We start from the raw sequence: 19,063 nt of genomic DNA on the forward strand, positions 1-19,063 counted from the left end.
CTTCTATACTCGAGGGAACACAAGCCTAGGCACTTAAGAAGAGTAAATGAATGTAAAGATTAATATATGAAACAATCTATTCATGTAATACTGAATAATTCTTGCTCCACAAGTTATTTTACTATTTTCTGCCCTTTTTAATTTGGATTTCTCCACACCACAAGCCATACCATAGACAGGGGAGCAGGCAATCTGCCAATGCTGCTCCCTAAAATTCCTCTAGGCTTGCTCTATTGTTCCTCCTTTCTTGTAGGGAACGGTCTAACCTCCGGCTTGATGCTTCCACTTGCGGCCCGGCTGAGTGAAGGAACACGTCACGGGTACATGCGGGCCTAAATCTATCTTCTCCTGCTCCCACACCATTGTGACGCCCCTGCAGTTCTGAAAGAGCTGAATCTCTGAAACCATTGTTCCCGAATGGTTTCCAGCGCGGGACGGACCACAGCGTTTACCGGTCACGCGAGACTGCTTACGGTGGCGCAATCCAACTTGAGTGAACTGTGGGACAAAAAAAAAAATCGCTCCCCACCTCCACGCGGGACTGGGTCGTACACGTGAACTTTTTGCTGAACCGAGATGGTGGAGTTGGCATCCTGGAAAGACAAGGTCCAGTGGGCTAAAGTGGGCCTTCATCATCCAGACCTTATCTTGCGATCGTGTGAATTTGTACAAAATCTCTTGAAGTCCATGAATAACCTGTCATGAATCTTACCATTCATGTAGAAATGACTCATGAGATAACACTGGGCGGCCAGCTGGTGGCGCCGTCCAAGGAAAGTATAAAGACTCGGGCGTGGGCCCAGCTTGCTCAGGGCATTTTTGTAACCAGGAACTAGTGATGTAACTAGAAACTCATGGTTGTGAAACAGTTGATTAAAGCCTTGTTTTACACTCAAACCAAGTGCTTAGTAGTTTTCTTACGTCATAACCATTGCCACGGATTAATCGGAGCTATTATTCATGGCGGTTACCATGCCAATTCCCAACGTAATTGGGCCAAATTAAAAGGTAACAGAAACATTCTAAAATAGACAGGAAAATGGGACATAAAACAGCGACACTGCAGACTCTTGTTACCGTATGATGGGCTAATGGTGACAGGATGCAATTTACTTGTGTTTTTTTTAAAGGGCGTCTGAAATGAAATGCATAATTATTTAATGATGAGGAGTCAAACCTAATCTTTTTGTTTTATTCAATTTCCTGTTTTGAAGCAATTTGGAACCAAATCAATTTGTTCCAATGACTGACGTTAGCGGCAGTAATTCTGCGTTCAGTCCCATGCATTTGCCCGAGAAACTATAAGCACCAGGGGAAAATGTTTGAAAAATAAAACCGCAACGTTTGCTGTCTCATTTATTCCGCAAGGTTTCTCCGCAACCATTCAGGCTGTAAAGAAAATTAAGTTATTCCTGCGAAGCTTGTAATCGCAATAATCTTAAATTCCATGGCACTATGCTGCTTTTAGCCAAGTTTCTTCATCTTTCACCCTTGTTTTGCGGATGAACTTGAATCATCGAATGGTTACAGCGCGGAAAAAAAGCCATTCGGCCCCTCGAGCCCCGTGCCGGCTCTCTGCAAGAGCACTGCAGCCAGTCCCACTCCACTCCCCCGCCCTTTCCCGATAGCCCTGCAAAAAAAAATTTCCTTCAGGTACTTATCCAATTCCCTTTTGAAATCCGCGATTGAATCTGCCTCCACCGCCCTCTCAGGCAGTGCATTCCAGATCCTCACCACTCGCTGCGTAAAATAGTTTTACCTCGTGTCGCCTTTGGTTCTTCTGCCAATCACCTTAAATCTGTGTCCTCTGGTTCTCGACCCTTCCGCCAATGGGAACAGTTTCTCTCTATCTACTCTGTCCAGACCCCTCATGATTTTGAACACCTCTATCAAATCTCCCCTCTAAGGGGAACAACCCCAGCTTCTCCAGTCTCTCCAAAAAGTCAATAACCAGCAATTTCTTTCTTTCATTTTTGCCAAGCGAATCTTTCTATCTTTCAATGATGCGGGTTTGATTCTGAGTCACAGCATCTTTAGAGTCGGGCTTTAAAAAGCACGAGACCTTATTGTGGAACTGCCCGTTTGGAGCGATGGCAAACAGCAATCCCCAAAACGCCCAGCAGATTTCTTTGTTACTGCTCGAGACTGAACACAGCTGCACGGAGCCTATTACAAGTTGGGTTTCAATATTTTGCCATGACTGGAATCACCTGTTCACAAAACAAGCATGCTCCATCACTCCTAACGCGAATAACAATGAGCTCCCTCCCTCCCTTATGTAGTCAATGCACTCACTGGGGTAGATGTTCATCTTGGGGTGGGGTTCCCAACTCTGGTTGGACCTATTCCAGGAGGTTTCACCACAAGACCTCCCACCTCCAACCGTCCTGCCCCTTCCAAACAGCCTTTTCTCCCCCCCGCAACCATCTCCCAATATTTTTATAACCATTAAACTAACAGCGTTCAAACAAAGTGCCGAAAACACACTTTTCTAATGATTTTCCTCCTGGTTTTTGCTGGCAGCAGGGTCCTGGAGATTAGTCTTTCACTCCTGGAGACTCCTGGCCAATCCTGGAAGGTTGGCAACCCTACATTGAGTGGGGTGGGGCAAGCGCAGAATAGGCGATATCATTATCGGCCGCCCTACATACCGCCCCAGATTCAGCTCCGCTGACTCGAATAGAGCTGAATACCGGGCGGGTGGATAACATCTGTTTCGAGTTGTTGTCCAAGACAGATTGTTACCCCGTTCAGTCACTCAAATCATTTCGAACAATAGGACTCAAAGCTCTAACTAGCAAGAATATTCTTGTTACTGAATGAATCACCAGCCAATTCTTATAATAAAAATACTTACCACGACTACAGTAAATAACAAACTGAAACAAACAGTGGGACCAATTTTCCTGCCCTGGCAATGTACAGGCACGGCGCACCCGAAGTGTGTGACACCACCAGGCCAAACTACGCCCGATCGTGTTGGGCTCGGCCATTAACACGGTGCAATCACACCACAGACACACACACACCCGAGGCAGGCAGACACACCCGAGGCAGGCAGACACACCCGAGGCAGGCAGACACACCCGAGGCAAACAGACACACCCGAGGCAGACAGACACACACCCAAGATATACACACACACACACACTCGAGACACACAGACACACACTCGAGACACACAGACCCACCCGAGGCAGACAGACACACCCGAGGCAGACAGACACCCCCCCGAGGCAGACAGACACCCCCCCGAGGCAGACAGACACCCCCCCGAGGCAGACAGACACCCCCCCGAGGCAGACAGACACCCCCCCGAGGCAGACAGACACCCCCCGCGAGGCAGACAGACACCCCCCCCGAGGCAGACAGACACCCCCCCGAGGCAGACAGACACCCCCCCGAGGCACACAGACACCCCCCCGAGGCACACACACACATACCAGAGACAGACAGACACACAGACAGATAGACACAGACAGAAGACAGACCCGAGACACAGACAGATAGACACAGACAGAAACAGACACACCCGAGATACACACACACACACACACAGACAGACACACATACCAGAGACAGACAGATAGATAGACCCGAGAGACGGACAGACAGAGACAGATAGACACACAGACAGACACGGTAACAAATCAGACTATGGAATTCCTATTTCAGCCATCGAGGGGGCTCAGCACAGACCTCTCTTCCTAACAGTGGATGAGAGGAGCTTCCCATCCAGAGCCGTGTCAAACAGCTAAAGAGTGATGACTGACCCCATCCCCCACCTCCCTCCCCACCCTTTAGCTCTGATAGGCCAACACAGAGCGTCACTGTAAAACACACCCAGAGATTGGCTCACTCCTTACCGCTGTGATGACTTCAAGATCCTTCAGGTAGGTTCGTTCGGTAGTTGATACTTCTTTGGCAATAAAGTAGGCTTTGTCTGCGGGGAACCGCTGAAAAATTCAAAACACCACACATCCAACACATCAATAGCGGCTATCTGATTTATTTCCATCAGTTTATTTGTAGTCTTGCCCAGAATAAATAGAAATAAAAATTGGCAGACAGAACACACAGACTCGCAGGTGATGGAAAGGGTGTAAATCAAAAAAGAAAAAACAAAGACTTGCATTTCACGACCTCAGGACGTCTTAAAGCACTTCACAGCCAATGAGGTAACTTTTGAAATGTAGTCGATGTTGGAATGTAGGGAAATTCAGCAGCCAGTTGTGCACAGCAAGCTCCCACAAACAGCAATGTGATTGAGGGATAAATGTTGGCCAGGACCTCAGGGAGAACTCCCCCTGCTCTTCTTCAAAATAGTGTCGTGGGATCTTTTACATCCACCTGAGAGAGCAGACGGGGGCCTCGTCTGAAAGACGGCACCTCCGACAGTGCGGCACTCCCCCAGTACTGCCCCTCCGACAGTGCGTCACTTCCTCAGTACTGTCCCTCCTACAGTGCGGCGCTGCCTCAGTACTGCCCCTCCGACAGTGTGGCGCTCCCTCAGTACTGTCCCTCTGACAGTGCGGCGCTCCCTCAGTACTGCCCCTCCGATGGTGCGGCGCACCCTCAGTACTGCCCCTCCGACAGTGCGGCGCTGCCTCAGTACTGCCCCTCCGACAGTGCGGCGCTCCCTCAGTACTGCCCCTCCTACAGTGCGGCGCTGCCTCAGTACTGCCCCTCCGACAGTGCGGCGCTCCCTCAGTACTGCCCCTCTGACAGTGCGGCGCTCCCTCAGTACTGCCCCTCCGATGGTGCGGTGCACCCTCAGTACTGCCCCTCCGACAGTGCGGCGCTCCCTTAGTACTGCCCCTCCGACAGTGCAGCACTCCCTCAGTACTGCCCCTCCGACAGTGCAGCACTCCCTCAGTACTGCCACTCCGACAGTGCAGCGTTACCTCAGTACTGCCCCTCCGAGAGTGCGGCGCCCCCTCAGTACTGCCCCTCCGACAGTGCAGTGCCTTGTCAGTACTGTCCCTCCTACAGTGCGGCGCCGCCTCAGTACTGCCCCTCCGACAGTGCAGCGCCTTGTCAGTACTGCCCCTCCTACAGTGCGGCGCCACCTCAGTACTGCCCCTTCGACAGTGCGGCGCTCCCTTAGTACTGCCCCTCCGACAGTGCAGCACTCCCTCAGTACTGCCCCTCCGACAGTGCAGCACTCCCTCAGTACTGCCACTCCGACAGTGCAGCGTTACCTCAGTACTGCCCCTCCGAGAGTGCGGCGCCCCCTCAGTACTGCCCCTCCGACAGTGCAGTGCCTTGTCAGTACTGTCCCTCCTACAGTGCGGCGCCGCCTCAGTACTGCCCCTCCGACAGTGCAGCGCCTTGTCAGTACTGCCCCTCCTACAGTGCGGCGCCACCTCAGTACTGCCCCTTCGACAGTGCGGCGCACCCTCAGTACTGCCCCTCCGACAGTGCGGCGCCCCCTCAGTACTGCCCCTCCGACAGTGCAGCACTTCCTCAGTACTGTCCCTCCTACAGTGCGGCGCTCCCTCAGTACTGCCCCTCCGATGGAACGGCGCTCCCTCAGTACTGCCCCTCCGACAGTGCGGCGCTCCCTTAGTACTGCCCCTCCGACAGTGCAGCGCTCCCTCAGTACTGCCCCTCCGACAGTGCAGCACTTCCTCAGTACTGCCCCTCCGACAGTGCAGCGCTCCCTCAGTACTGCCCCTCCGACAGTGCAGCACTCCCTCAGTACTGCCCCTCCGACAGTGCGGCGCCCCCTCAGTACTGCCCCTCCGACAGTGCAGTGCCTTGTCAGTACTGTCCCTCCTACAGTGCGGCGCCGCCTCAGTACTGCCCCTTCGACAGTGCGGCGCACCCTCAGTACTGCCCCTCCGACAGTGCGGCGCCCCCTCAGTACTGCCCCTCTGACAGTGCAGCACTTCCTCAGTACTGTCCCTCCTACAGTGCGGCGCTCCCTCAGTACTGCCCCTCCGATGGAACGGCGCTCCCTCAGTACTGCCCCTCCGACAGTGCGGCGCTCCCTTAGTACTGCCCCTCCGACAGTGCAGCGCTCCCTCAGTACTGCCCCTCCGACAGTGCAGCACTTCCTCAGTACTGCCCCTCCGACAGTGCAGCGCTCCCTCAGTACTGCCCCTCCGACAGTGCAGCACTCCCTCAGTACTGCCCCTCCGACAGTGCGGCGCTCCCTCAGTACCGCCCCTCCGACAGTGCAGCGCTCCCTCAGTACTACCCCTCCGACAGTGCAGCGCTCCATCAGTACTACCCCTCCGACAGTGCGGCGCTCCCTCAGTATTGCCCCTCCGATGGTGCGGCGCACCCTCAGTACTGCCCCTCCGACAGTGCGGCGCTGCCTCAGTACTGCCCCTCCGACAGTGTGGCGCTCCCTCAGTACTGTCCCTCTGACAGTGCGGCGCTCCCTCAGTACTGCCCCTCCGATGGTGCGGCGCACCCTCAGTACTGCCCCTCCGACAGTGCGGCGCTGCCTCAGTACTGCCCCTCCGACAGTGCGGCGCTCCCTCAGTACTGCCCCTCCTACAGTGCGGCGCTGCCTCAGTACTGCCCCTCCGACAGTGCGGCGCTCCCTCAGTACTGGCCCTCTGACAGTGCGGCGCTCCCTCAGTACTGCCCCTCCGATGGTGCGGTGCACCCTCAGTACTGCCCCTCCGACAGTGCGGCGCTCCCTTAGTACTGCCCCTCCGACAGTGCAGCACTCCCTCAGTACTGCCCCTCCGACAGTGCAGCACTCCCTCAGTACTGCCACTCCGACAGTGCAGCGTTACCTCAGTACTGCCCCTCCGAGAGTGCGGCGCCCCCTCAGTACTGCCCCTCCGACAGTGCAGTGCCTTGTCAGTACTGTCCCTCCTACAGTGCGGCGCCGCCTCAGTACTGCCCCTCTGACAGTGCAGCACTTCCTCAGTACTGTCCCTCCTACAGTGCGGCGCTCCCTCAGTACTGCCCCTCCGACAGTGCAGCGCTCCCTCAGTACTACCCCTCCGACAGTGCAGCGCTCCATCAGTACTACCCCTCCGACAGTGCGGCGCTCCCTCAGTATTGCCCCTCCGACAGTGCGGCGCTCCCTCAGTACCGCCCCTCCGACAGTGCAGCGCTCCCTCAGTACTACCCCTCCGACAGTGCAGCGCTCCATCAGTACTACCCCTCCGACAGTGCGGCGCTCCCTCAGTATTGCCCCTCCGACAGTGCGGCGCTCCATCAGTACTGCCCCTCCAACAGTGCAGCGCTCCCTCACCACTGCACTGGAGTGTTAGCCTAGATTTTGTGCACAGGTCCCTGGAGTGGGGACTTGAACCCACCGACCTTCTGACTCAGAGGCGTGGGCGCTGCCCACCGAGCCTCAGCTGACAATGCAACCAAAGACTAGTTAGTCTAATGCAGACTGTAATGTGGGAGGAAATTACTGAGCACTTGGATGAGTTAATTAGGCTCAACATGTTCAGAATTCACGCTTGACCAACCTTAAAGAATTCTTTGAAGAAATAAGAGGGGCGGGACAGAAGAATTGCAGTGGGAGTGGTTTCTATGGATTTTCAATTGATGAAGTACCACAGAAAATTACAGCAAAGTTGATGCTAATCTCAGACTTGGCTAAGTTCTGGCACGCTCGCCTCTGAGTCAGAAGGTCGTGGGTTCAAGTCCCACTCCAGGGATTTCAGCACCAAAATCCAGGCTGACACTCCCAGTGCAGTGCTGAGGGAGTGCTGCACTGTGAGAGGTGCCGTCTTTCAGATGAGACGTTAAACCCAGGCCACGTCTGCTCTCTCAGGTGGATGTAAAAGATCCCACGGCCACTATTTCGAAGAAGAGCAGGGGAGTTCTCCCCGATGTCCTGGGCCAATATTTATCCCTCAATCAACCTCATTAAAAAACAGATGACCTGGTCATTATCACATTGCAGTTTGTGGGAGCTTGCTGTGCGTAAATTGGCTGCCACATTTCAACAGTGACTCCACTTCAGAAGTACTTCATTGGCTGTAAAGTGCTTTGGGTTGTGAAAGGCACTATAGAAATGCAAGTCTTTCTCTGTCTTTCACCAGACTGGTTCCTGGGATGGGGGGATTGTCCTATGAGGAGAGATTGAGTAGACTAGGCCTGTATTCTCTAGAGTTTAGAAGAATGAGAGGTGATCTCATTGAAACATACAAAATTCTTACAGGGCTTGACAGGGTAGATGCAGGGAGGATGTTTCCCCGGGCTGGGGAGTCTAGAACCAGGGGTCACAGTCTCAGAATAAGGGGTCGGCCATTTAGGACTGAGATGAGGAGAAATTTCTTCACTCAGAGGGCGGTGAATCTTTGGAATTCTCTACCCCAGAGGGCTGTGGAGGCTCAGTCGTTGAGTATATTCAAGGCAGAGATCGATAGATTTTTGGACTCTAGGGGAATCGAGGGATATGGGGATCGGGCGGGAAAGTGGAGTTGAGGTCAAAGATCAGCCATGATCTTATTGAATGGCGGAGCAGGCTCGAGGGGCCGAATGGCTGACTCCTGCTCCTAATTCTTACATTCTTATTAGAGGGTGCCCATTCCTAGGTTAAATCACCAAACCTTTTCTCTAGTAATTCACAACATTTTCAGGCCTAAAAGGGTATAAAAATAAAATAAATACATTTATTTCTTTTAACATTTGGGTTCTCCATTCTATTGCACTAATTGTGTTGTGTACATATAGAGATTAGAAGAGGGTTGCAAATTAATGAGACGATGACGGGTTTTATTATTAGTTGCCAGCTGATCAGACAATAAACGCATTAGTGACAGCTCGTGGCGGAAATTAGTTCCCTTTTTCAACTGAGAATGAAAGTGAAATACTGGATACTTTAAGGTATTCTCATCCTTGTTTTCAAATCCCTCCATGGCCTCGCCCCTCCCTATCTCTGTAACCTCCTCCAGCCCCACAACCCCCCCGAGATCTCGGCGCTCCTCCAATTCCAGCCTCTTGAGCATCCCTGATTTTAATCGCTCCACCATTGGCGGCCGTGGCTTCAGCTGCCTGGGCCCCGAGCTCTGGAATTCCCTCCCTAAACCTCTCCGCCTCTCTCTCCTCCTTTAAGACGCTCCTTAAAACCGACCTCTTTGACCAAGTTTTTGGTCACCTGTCCCTAATTTCTTCTTATGTGGATCGGTGTCAAATTTTTGTCTTAAAACACTCCTGTGAAGCACCGTGGGACGTTTTACTACGTTAAAGGCGATGTATAAATACGAGTTGTTGTTGTAATTGGCAAACGAACCAGAGGGGAGACGAGGAGAATGTTTTTACGCAGCCAGTTGTTGTGATCTGGAACGCGCTGCCTGAAAGGGCGGTGGAAGCAGATTCAATAGTAACTTTCAAAAGGGGAATTGGAGAAATACTTGAAGGGGAAACAATTGCAGCGTAGGTTTACCAGAATGGTACCCGGACTCCAAGGGTTAAGTTACGAGGAGAGATTACACAAACTAGGGTTGTATTCCCTGGAATTTAGAAGGTTAAGGGGTGATCTGATCAAAGTTTTCAGGATATTAAGGGGAACAGATAGGGTCGATAGAGAGAAACTATTTCCGCTGGTTGGGGATTCTAGGACGAGGGGGCAAAGTCTAAAAATTAGAGCCAGACCTTTCAGGAGTGAAATTGGGAAACACTTCTACACACAAAGGGTGGTAGAAGTTTGGAACACTCTTCCGCAAACGGCAATTGACGCTCGATCAATTGTTAATTTTAAATCTGAGACTGATAGATTTTTGTTAACCAAAGGTATTAAGGGATATGGGCCAAAGGCGGGTAGATGGAGTTAGGTCGCAGATCAGCCATGATCTCACTGAATGGTGGAACAGGCTCGAGGGGCTGAACGGCCTCCTCCTGTTCCTGTGTTCCAGGCTATGGGGAAAGAGCAGGGGGGAGTGGGACTAATTGGAGAGAATCTTTCAAAGAGCTGGCACAGGCACGATGGGCCGAATGGCCTCCCTCTGTGCTGCATCGTTCTATGATTCTACGATCTTAAAAGTCTGAAATTTGAAAGTGATTGTATTATTGGTCTGAGGTTTTGATTCTTACTGAGCGCGGAGACCATTTAATGCAAGGAGCTTAATTATACAGCTGATAATCAGTGGCTGATAATCAGTGGCTTATTGAACCTGGGGGCACTAGTTTCTGTGTTTTATGACTGAATGAATATCACCACATTACATACATTCCCTGATGCCCTTTCCTATCAGCATACCAGAATTCCGGAAGGGTGTTATGTTGAATAGGAAATCGCTCTGCACAACCCCCGAGGCCACAATTAAAGAGGAAAGGGATGTTATTTTACTATTTTTAAAATCTTGGCATTTTTGGATAACTTGACCTGCCTTCATTAATAAAAAAAACAAAGTTTGAACTCTCAGGCTATTTATACTCCATTTCTTTGTGAAGGCTTGTGCTGATTACGGTTTATATATTGTCACACTCAAGACGTCAGGAAAAATATTAAGACTGTTTTAAAAACTATTTTAAACATGTAAGTACAAGGAGAATCTTTCCTATCCAGGAATGAGGAAATCTCCGTTTGTTACATTCACCATCACAGGGTCTCACTGAATTATCCAATCAGTGTCACTCTGCCTGTAGCGAATCATCTCTTCAACAGGCCGTACCATTGGCTGACAGTGAACAGGAACAGTCCATTCAGGGGCAAGGGTGCTTTCCAAAAGTTTTGAGTTACACACACTGTTGGCTAACAATGGTGCGGATTTTTCGGCGGCCTATGACCGCGTAGGCGGCCGTAAGGGCCCCGCAGGTTCCGGGTCTCCGTGTGCGATGTGCACATGCGCGAAAACCCGGAATTGCGATGTCAAGTTTCAGCTCGACACATTGTCCGCATCCCTGGGAAATGGACACTCGCCGGTGGGGGGGGGGTCGGGGCTATTTGCCCCAACCTACTGCCCAGCGAATACCAGTGAAACTCTTCAGCCTGGTAAAAGCAGGCATAGGGTCTTCTTTTACCAACGTGACGTTAAGAAAACTACTAGGCACCTGGTCTGAGTAGTAAACAAGGCTTTAATCAACTGTTTTTCAACATGGAGATCTAGTTGTCCTTCACTAGTTCCTGTTAAAGAATGTCCTGAGCAAGCTGGCCCCGTGCCCGAGTATTTATACTCTCCCTGGACAGCGCCGCCAGCAGGCCGCCCAGTATTGTTTCATAAGTCATTTCCACATGAATGACAAGCTTCATGTCACAGCGTATGGGTTTAAATAAATATTAAAATAATTTTTAAAAAATTATTTAAACATAAAAAAACTTTAAAATTAGTTTACGTTATTTTTGGCCCCTCTAAAATGTCTAAATTTATTTTCCAAAAATTTAATTTTTGTTTTAAATGTTTAATTAAATTGTATTTTAATTAATTTTGAACATTTAATGATTTATTTTTATTTAACTGGTGTGTAATTGAGTTTTTTTTTAAGATGGATCCCTAATTCATGCTTATTGGGGTTCTGTACGTAAATTGAATCCCCAGAAGCCTAATGGGGATCCACCTTTGTGATTGGTGGGGCCGGCCCGCGTGATGCCAGGGACGCTCGCGAGCCGCCTGCGCACCCTGGGATACGTGGGCCTTTACGCAGGCGCACGCGTAGAAGCCCGGGAGCGCGAGTGTCCAAACTGCCAGGATCATCAGGTAGGTGCGGAGTTTACTTGCGGTTCGGATGCATTCGCCCGCGGGAAGCCTCCGACTGAAGATTCAGGCCCAATAATATTTAAAGCGCTGATTTTTGACTTCCCCTTTCTCCAGTGGCTTGACGTTTTATAATTTGATTAACAGGGTTCAGAGGCATTCTTGTCTCCATGTGTATAATATAAAAAGACTTGCATTTCTCCAGCGCCTTTCACCACCTCAGGATGTTCCAAAGCGCTTTACAGCCAATGAAGTACTTTTTGAAGTGTAGTCACTGTTGTAATGTAGGAAACGCAGCAGACAATTTGTGCACAGCAAGCTCCCACAAACAACAATGAGATAATGACCAGTTCTTTTAGTGATGTTGGTTGAGGGATAAATATTGGCCCCAGGGCACCGGGGAGAACTCCCCTGCTCGTCTTCGAAAGAGTGCCACGGGATCGTTTCCGTCCTTCTGAGAGGGCAGACGTTTCCTTTGAATATCGGCACCTCTGACAGTGCAGCGCTCCCTCAGTACTGCACTGGAGTGTCAGCCCGGCTTATGTGATAATCTCTGGATAGCTGTTCTGATGCTTTCTATAGAGCTACTATGTAATAACAAAAGCTTGCCTTTTATGGCGCCTTTAACATACTAAAACGTCCCAAGGCGCTTCACAGGAGCGATTATCAAACAAAATTTGTCACCGAGTCACATAAGCAGATATTAGGGCAGATAACCAAAAGCTTAGTCAAAGAGGTGGGTTTTAAGGAGGAGAGAGAGGTAGAGAGGGGCGGAGAGGTTTAGGGAGGGAATTCCAGAGCTTAGGGCCCAGGCAGCTGAAGGCACGGCCACCAATGGCGGAGCGATAAAAATCAAGGATGCTCAAGAGGCCAGAATTGGAGGAGCTCAGAGATCTTGGAGGGTTGTAGGGCTGGAGGAGATTACAGAGATAGGGAGGGGCGAGGCCATGGAGGGATTTGAAAACAAGGATGAGAATTTTAAAATTGAGGCGATGCCGGACTGGGAGCCAATGTAGCTCAGCAAGCACAGGAGTGATGGGCGAACGCGACTTGGTGCGAGTTAGGACACGGGCAGCAAAGTTTTGGATGACCTCAAGTTTATGGAGGGTGGAAGATGATAGGCCGATCAGGAGTGTGTTGGAATAGCCGAGTCCAGAGATAACAGAGGCACAGGTGAGGGTTTCAACAGCAGATGGGCAGATGCCATATAAACTTGACTTAGTATCTCCAACACAAGCCATAGTACAATGTCATAAAGGAAATGAAGTTCTCACTATGGCAAGAATCAACATGATTGAAGCAGGATGAGCTTCTAACAACTATTACTGACTAATGCAACATATAGTTTCCATAGAGGTTTGCGTATTCCCAGTCAAACATTGTTTGGTGCAGAATTTCTAGACTTCGCTTTTTGGAAGTTATATTTATCTAATCTAACACGTACCAAATGTACCTCGTGAATTCATGAAAAATAAAGTATATCCCTCTTATGTACTTACCCGAATTCAATCAATTCCTGAAATGTATTGTAACAGAATTGTTCCATTTTCTGTGTTAAAATAAAATACAAATCACAGCACAGGAGGAGGCCATTCGGCCCATCGTGCCTGTGCCAGCTCTTTGAAAGAGCTCTCCAATTAATCCCACTCCCCCTGCTCTTACCCGTAGCCCTGCAAATCGTTCCCTTTAAGTATTTATCCAATTCCCCTTTTGAAAGTTACTATTGAATCTGCTCCCACCGCCCTTTCAGGCAGCGCATTCCAGATCGCAACAACTCGTTGTGTAAAAAAAATTCTCCTCATCTCCCCTCTGGTTCTTTTGGCAATTACATTAAATCCGTTTAAATTAATTTAAATCTCAAATTTCAAGCCAAAAGAAACTGGATTACAAGCATCCAAAATAAGCATTTGATTTGTAACGCTACAATTCATTGGCTTAGTTTAGTCGACGTGCCCATGGCTCAAATACAGTGGATGTCCGATTTGAAATGAGATTTCTGGCAGTGTAGCATCATCGCTATCGCAGCCGTGACATTGCTTGGCTGCTGGGACTGCGGCGGGGTAATTGCTCCCATACCTTTCTCCTCATTTCCTCCTCGTCGTCGGTCTTGATGCAGGCTGCGTCTGTCAGCAGTGGAGTCATCAATGGCGAGTTCTGTTTGCCGTCTGGGCTCAGGCTGGGAGACAGGGAGAGGTTCTGAACACCGGGACCACTTTGCGAATTCAGCGAGAGTTCCGACACATGAGGGCTGCACGCCAGGGAACCTGGAACAAGCAGAGGAATTCACGTTACACTTTCAAGCCCCCCCCCCAACCCCAGGCACAAGCAGAGATTCACATACAGCCTTCCGGACTCAATAACGAGTTCAACAATTTCAGATCATAACCTCGGCCCCTATTATTTTTTATCCACACTTTTGGTTTGTGCCTTTTCCTTTTTTCTCTCTCCCACACGGCAGCTGTCTCTCACTCTGCCAGTGCATTTCACACTCCATCTCGAGCCATTGTCTGTTTCTTTACCTGTCCTATTACCATCTCGTCTCACCTTGAATATCTCTTAATGTCTCTTCTTTCACCCCCTCCCCCATTTCCCAGCCCCCAAACTGCCTTTTAATCTGTTTCATTTCCTGCCTTTTTTTCTCAGTCCTGACGAAGGGTTTCGACCTGAAACTTTGACTCTGTTTCTCTCTCCACAGATGTTGCCCTGGCCTGTTGAGTTTTTCCAGCGTCTTCTGTTGTTATTTCACAATGTTATTGACGGGAAGATAAACAAAAAAGTAGAAATATAATAATTCCACGCTCTACTTTCATGTCAGGAAAGCAACCAAATATTAAATTGTTCTATGGATTAACTTAGTATCAAGAAACAGAATTAAAGAGGAGAGAGAGAGGTAGAAAAATGTATCTACACATCGGGTGGTCAGAATGTGGAATTGTCAGACACAAACCATTCCAGACATCAGAGGTCATTGCTTCTTTCAGAAAGGGATGAAATAGTTGCTTGATAAGAAAAATAAAGAATTGATTAAAAGGATGGGCGGAGGGGGGCGCGCAAGAGAGTGGGATTAGACAAGGGGGCTTATGTAGAGAAACACCATCAGCACCAATCAATGTGATGGGCTGAATGGCCTGTTTCCGTGCTGTGACATTCTATGGTAAAGAGTCTTACGAGACATCTTCAACTTAAAACGCCCTCTTGCAGGTTTAACAGGTTCACTGGCTGCCTTGAGGGGATGTTGGGTGTTAAAGGCAGGTTCAATTCGGTTATGGTCACGGGGACGTGAATGTTGCCCACGATATGATTTTTCCTTTTATTGCACAAATGAAAAGCAGGAAGAAGCCTGGCTGTGGGTGTGTGAATGCTGCACTCCAATTATTGCTTAATTTGGCAGGCATATGCAAGATGTCACTAATGATTCTTCGGCAATGTGCAATGAAGGCGAGCGGTAATAATGCACGATTAACAGAAGCACATCAGATTCCTGAAGACATCATCTGTGCTGTGCCAGGGTAATGGATTTCGAGATTGCCATGGCAACATGACAGAAATGACAGCCCGACCTCTCGGATTGTGGGGGGGGGGGGTTGCGGGGGCAGTATATTCGTTAGAGGGAAATGCTATAGGTCTTCAGGATTAGGTCCAGATTCAAGGGCTCGTCGATTCTAACACTGGTTATTCTATGGTTTGCAATTGAGATTGAACAATTGAACTGTTTAAAGTTTGTGCGGTGGGGGGCGCACGTGTGCGGGGGCGGGGGCGTGCGTGTGAGTGTACGCGAGCGTTTGCTGGTGTGTGTGTGCGTGCGTGCGTGGATATGTGTGCGTGTGTGCGTATGTGGGTGTGTGATTATGTGGGTGTGTGATTGTGTGTGTGTGTGCGCGTATGTGGGTGTGTGTGCGCGCGCGTGTGCGTATGTGGGTGTGTGGTTATGTGTGCGTATGGTTGTGTGTGTGTGCGTGTGTGGGTGTGTGGTTATGTGTGCGTGCGTGCATATGTGGATCTGTGTGCGCGCGCGTGTGCGTATGTGGGTGTGTGGTTATGTGCGTATGTGCGTGTGCGCGTATGTGGGTGTGTGGTTGTGTGTGTGCGCGCGCGTGTGCGTATGTGGGTGTGTGGTTATGTGTGCGTATGTGGGTGTGTGGTTATGTGTGCGTGTGCATGTATGTGGGTGTGTGTGTGCGTATGTGGGTGTGTAGGTGTGTGGTTGTGTGTGTGTGCGAGCGAGGGTGTATGCGAGCATTTGTGTGCACGCGTGTACGATGAGGAGTTTCTTTAATCCCATGAATAATGAAAGACCGATGGTCCACGTTACATTAGAAGTGCAGAAGCTCTTTAAAAGCCTCCTGCCAGCGGTACGAGTTCAAACCCAGCCGGCAGCTGGATCTACTTGAGCTTGCACCGAGCAGCGGGGTGAGACTAGTCCCAGACTGCAGTAATATCCCAGAGCATTTCCACAAGGAATGCTGATGGGGAAAAAATAATGGCAGAACCACTTGTTCTTGTTCTTCAAAAAAAAGAGACTCCAGTAACGATAGAATACCCCAGACACAAGCAGCTTTAAATGATGACCATTGCATATTATAATGAGACTCCGCTAGTAATTTGTCAACGTATTAACACTAAATCAACAGAAGTGGCAACTCTTGGGCTGGAGAGAGAGAGAGAGAGAGAGAGAGAGAGAAAGCTCATTCGCTCCCCTCCCCCGGCACACACACACACTCTGAATGGGACCGAGGTGTTTGCGACATAAATTTAAATTCCCACTGGGGATGACAATGTCTCCCTTTTAAATTCAATTATTAAGTCAAACTCCTCCTTACCTTATTCTATCTCACGCCGTCTTGGTTCAGCTCATGTTTAACTGGTACTAGAATACCAGCTGGACATTAAAGTACCAGCGTTGCTTGTAAGAAAGAACGAACTTGCATTTATATAGCGCCTTTCACGACCTCAGGACGTCCCAAAGCGCTTTACAGCCAATGAAGTACTTTTGAAGTGTAGTCACTATTGTAACGCACTCCTGTCCGGCCGCCCACATTCCACCCTCCATAAACTTGAGGTCATCCAAAACTCGGTTGCCCCGTGTCCTAACTCGCACCAAGTCCCATTCGCCCATCACCCCCCCGTGCTCGCTGACCTACAGTGGCTCCCGGTTAAGCAGCGTCTCGATTTCAAAATTCTCATCCTTGTTTTCAAATCCCACCATGGCCTCAGCCCCTCCCTACCTCTGTAAACTGCTCCAGCCCCACAACACCCCCGAGATCTCTGCGCTCCTCCAATTCTGGCCTCTTGTTCGTCCACGATTTTCATCACATCACCACTGGCGACCGTGTATTAAACCTCTCCGCCTCTCTCTCTACTCCTTTAAGGCGCTCCATAAAACCTACTTCTTTGACCAAGCTTTTGGGTCACCTGTTCTAATATCGCCTTCTGTGGCTCGGTGTCAAATTTTGTTTGATAATCGCTCCTGTGAAGCGCCTTGGGACGTTTTACTACATTAAAGGCGCTATATAAATGCAAGTTGTTGTTGTAGGAAACCATGCCAAGCAGTTATGTCCCTGTGCCAACACTACCCACCAAGGCCATCATTACTCAAGCTGGTGTACGATGGACCGGGAGTTAATCACGTCCAACATGGTACCAGAAACGGCGCAGTTCACGACACAGAGACCAGCTTTATTAACACTAATGTATGCTCACATACACTGTGATTAAAAATAATAGAAACCCTCTGTGCGGAACAGCAAAATAACAAGGTTTAATTTGTTCTGATCTCAAAATCTGGTGATGCGGGACTGGGGAACAACACACACTATAACAAGAAAGTCACACGTGATAAATCTGTGCAATTGCACGACATCTGGTACCAACACTGTCACACCGACAGTGAAAAGGATTCAGTTGGGCATTCACAGAGTTCTTTAGGTGCAATTTGGAACAAAATGCTTACATTTCTGGCTTAAGCAGTATTTCAAACTCCTGATGCCTGCTTCGTTGATGAGAAAGGCAGAAAAGCAATCATTAATGCTTGACAGATAATAAATACTAACCAGGCATGTTTATGGGGCCACATAGGCAGTGGTAGGTTTAGAACGGTTGCACATAAATGCACAAAGTATTCTGAATAAAATCGGTCTATCAGAAGCTCAAATTGATATGGGAGGCATGATATTATGGCATTTATACTATTTAAGAAAGGAGGGAGAGAGAAAACGGGGAACTACAGACCAGTTAGCCTGACATCAGTAGTAGGGGAAATGCAAAAATCTATTATTAAGGAGGTGGTAACAGGGCACTTAGAAAATAATAATAGGATTGGGCAGAGTCAACACGGATTTATGAAAGGGAAATCGTGTTTGATAAATCTGTTAAGAGTTTTTTGAGATTGTAATTAGCAGAATAGATAAGGGGGAACCAGTGGATGTGGTGTATTTAGATTTTCAGAAGGCATTTGATAAGGTGCCACACAAGAGGTTATTAGACAAAATTAGGGCTCATGGGATTGGGGGTAATATACTCGCATGGATTGAGGATTGGTTAACGGACAGAAAACAGAGAGTAGGAATAATCGTGTCATTTTCAGGTTGGCAGGCTGTAACTAGTGGGGTACCGCAAGGATCAGTGCTTGGGCCTCAGCTATTCACAATCTACAGCAATGATTTGAATGAGGGGACCAAATGTAATATATCCAAGTTTGCTGATGGTACAAAGCTAGGTGGGAATGTAAGTTGTGAGGAGGATGCAAAGAGGCTTCAAGGGGATATAGACAGGCTAAGTGAGTGGGCAAGAACATGGCAAATGGATTATAATGTGGAGAAATGTGAAGTTATCCACTTTGGTAGGAAAAATAGAAAAGCAGTACTTTTTAAATGGTGAAAGATTGGGAAATGTTGGTGTTCAGAGGGACCTGGGTGTCCTTGTACATGAATCACTGAAAGTTAACATGCAGGTACAGCAAGCAATTAGGAAAGCAAATGGTATGTTGGCCTTTATTACAAGAGGATTTGAGTATAAGAGTAAAGATGTCGTACTGTAATTATATAGGGCCCTGGTGAGACCACACCTGGAGTATTGTGTACAGTTTTGGTCTCCTTACCCAAGGAAGGATATACTTGCCATAGAGGGAGTGCAGCGAAGGTTCACCAGACTGGTTCCTGGGATGGGGGGATTGTCCTATGAGGAGAGATTGAGTAGACTAGGCCTATATTCTCTAGAGTTTAGAAGAATGAGAGGTGATCTCATTGAAACGTATAAAATTTTTACAGGGCTTGACAGGGTAGATGCAGGGAGGATGTTTCCCCTGGCTGGGGAGTCTAGAACCAGGGGTCACAGTCTCAGAATAAGGGGTCGGCCATTTAGGACTGAGATGAGGAGGAATTTCTTCACTCAGAGGGTGGTGAATCTTTGGAATTCTCTACCCCAGAGGGCTGTGGAGGCTCAGTCAT

At 49.0% G+C, this 19,063-nt stretch overlaps 1 protein-coding gene across 4 annotated transcripts in view; it reads right to left on the bottom strand.

The window, feature by feature from the left end:
* The window catches only part of farp1 (FERM, RhoGEF (ARHGEF) and pleckstrin domain protein 1 (chondrocyte-derived)), a 372,795-nt gene that overhangs the window by 61,314 nt on the left and 292,418 nt on the right, over positions 1 to 19,063 (bottom strand). For all 4 annotated transcript variants that reach the window (XM_085998433.1, XM_085998432.1, XM_085998434.1 and 1 more), the window contains 2 exons: positions 13,695 to 13,882; positions 3,867 to 3,956 (listed from right to left, as the gene is read on the bottom strand). In XM_085998433.1, coding sequence (XP_085854559.1) covers positions 3,867 to 3,956; positions 13,695 to 13,882 — 278 coding nt within the window. The remainder of the gene's footprint in view (positions 1 to 3,866; positions 3,957 to 13,694; positions 13,883 to 19,063) is intronic.

This window comes from Somniosus microcephalus, chromosome 10 (assembly GCF_052327205.1).
Source record: "Somniosus microcephalus isolate GS21.2 chromosome 10, FLI_Smic_1.0, whole genome shotgun sequence".
In the NCBI taxonomy this organism is placed as follows: domain Eukaryota; kingdom Metazoa; phylum Chordata; class Chondrichthyes; order Squaliformes; family Somniosidae; genus Somniosus; species Somniosus microcephalus.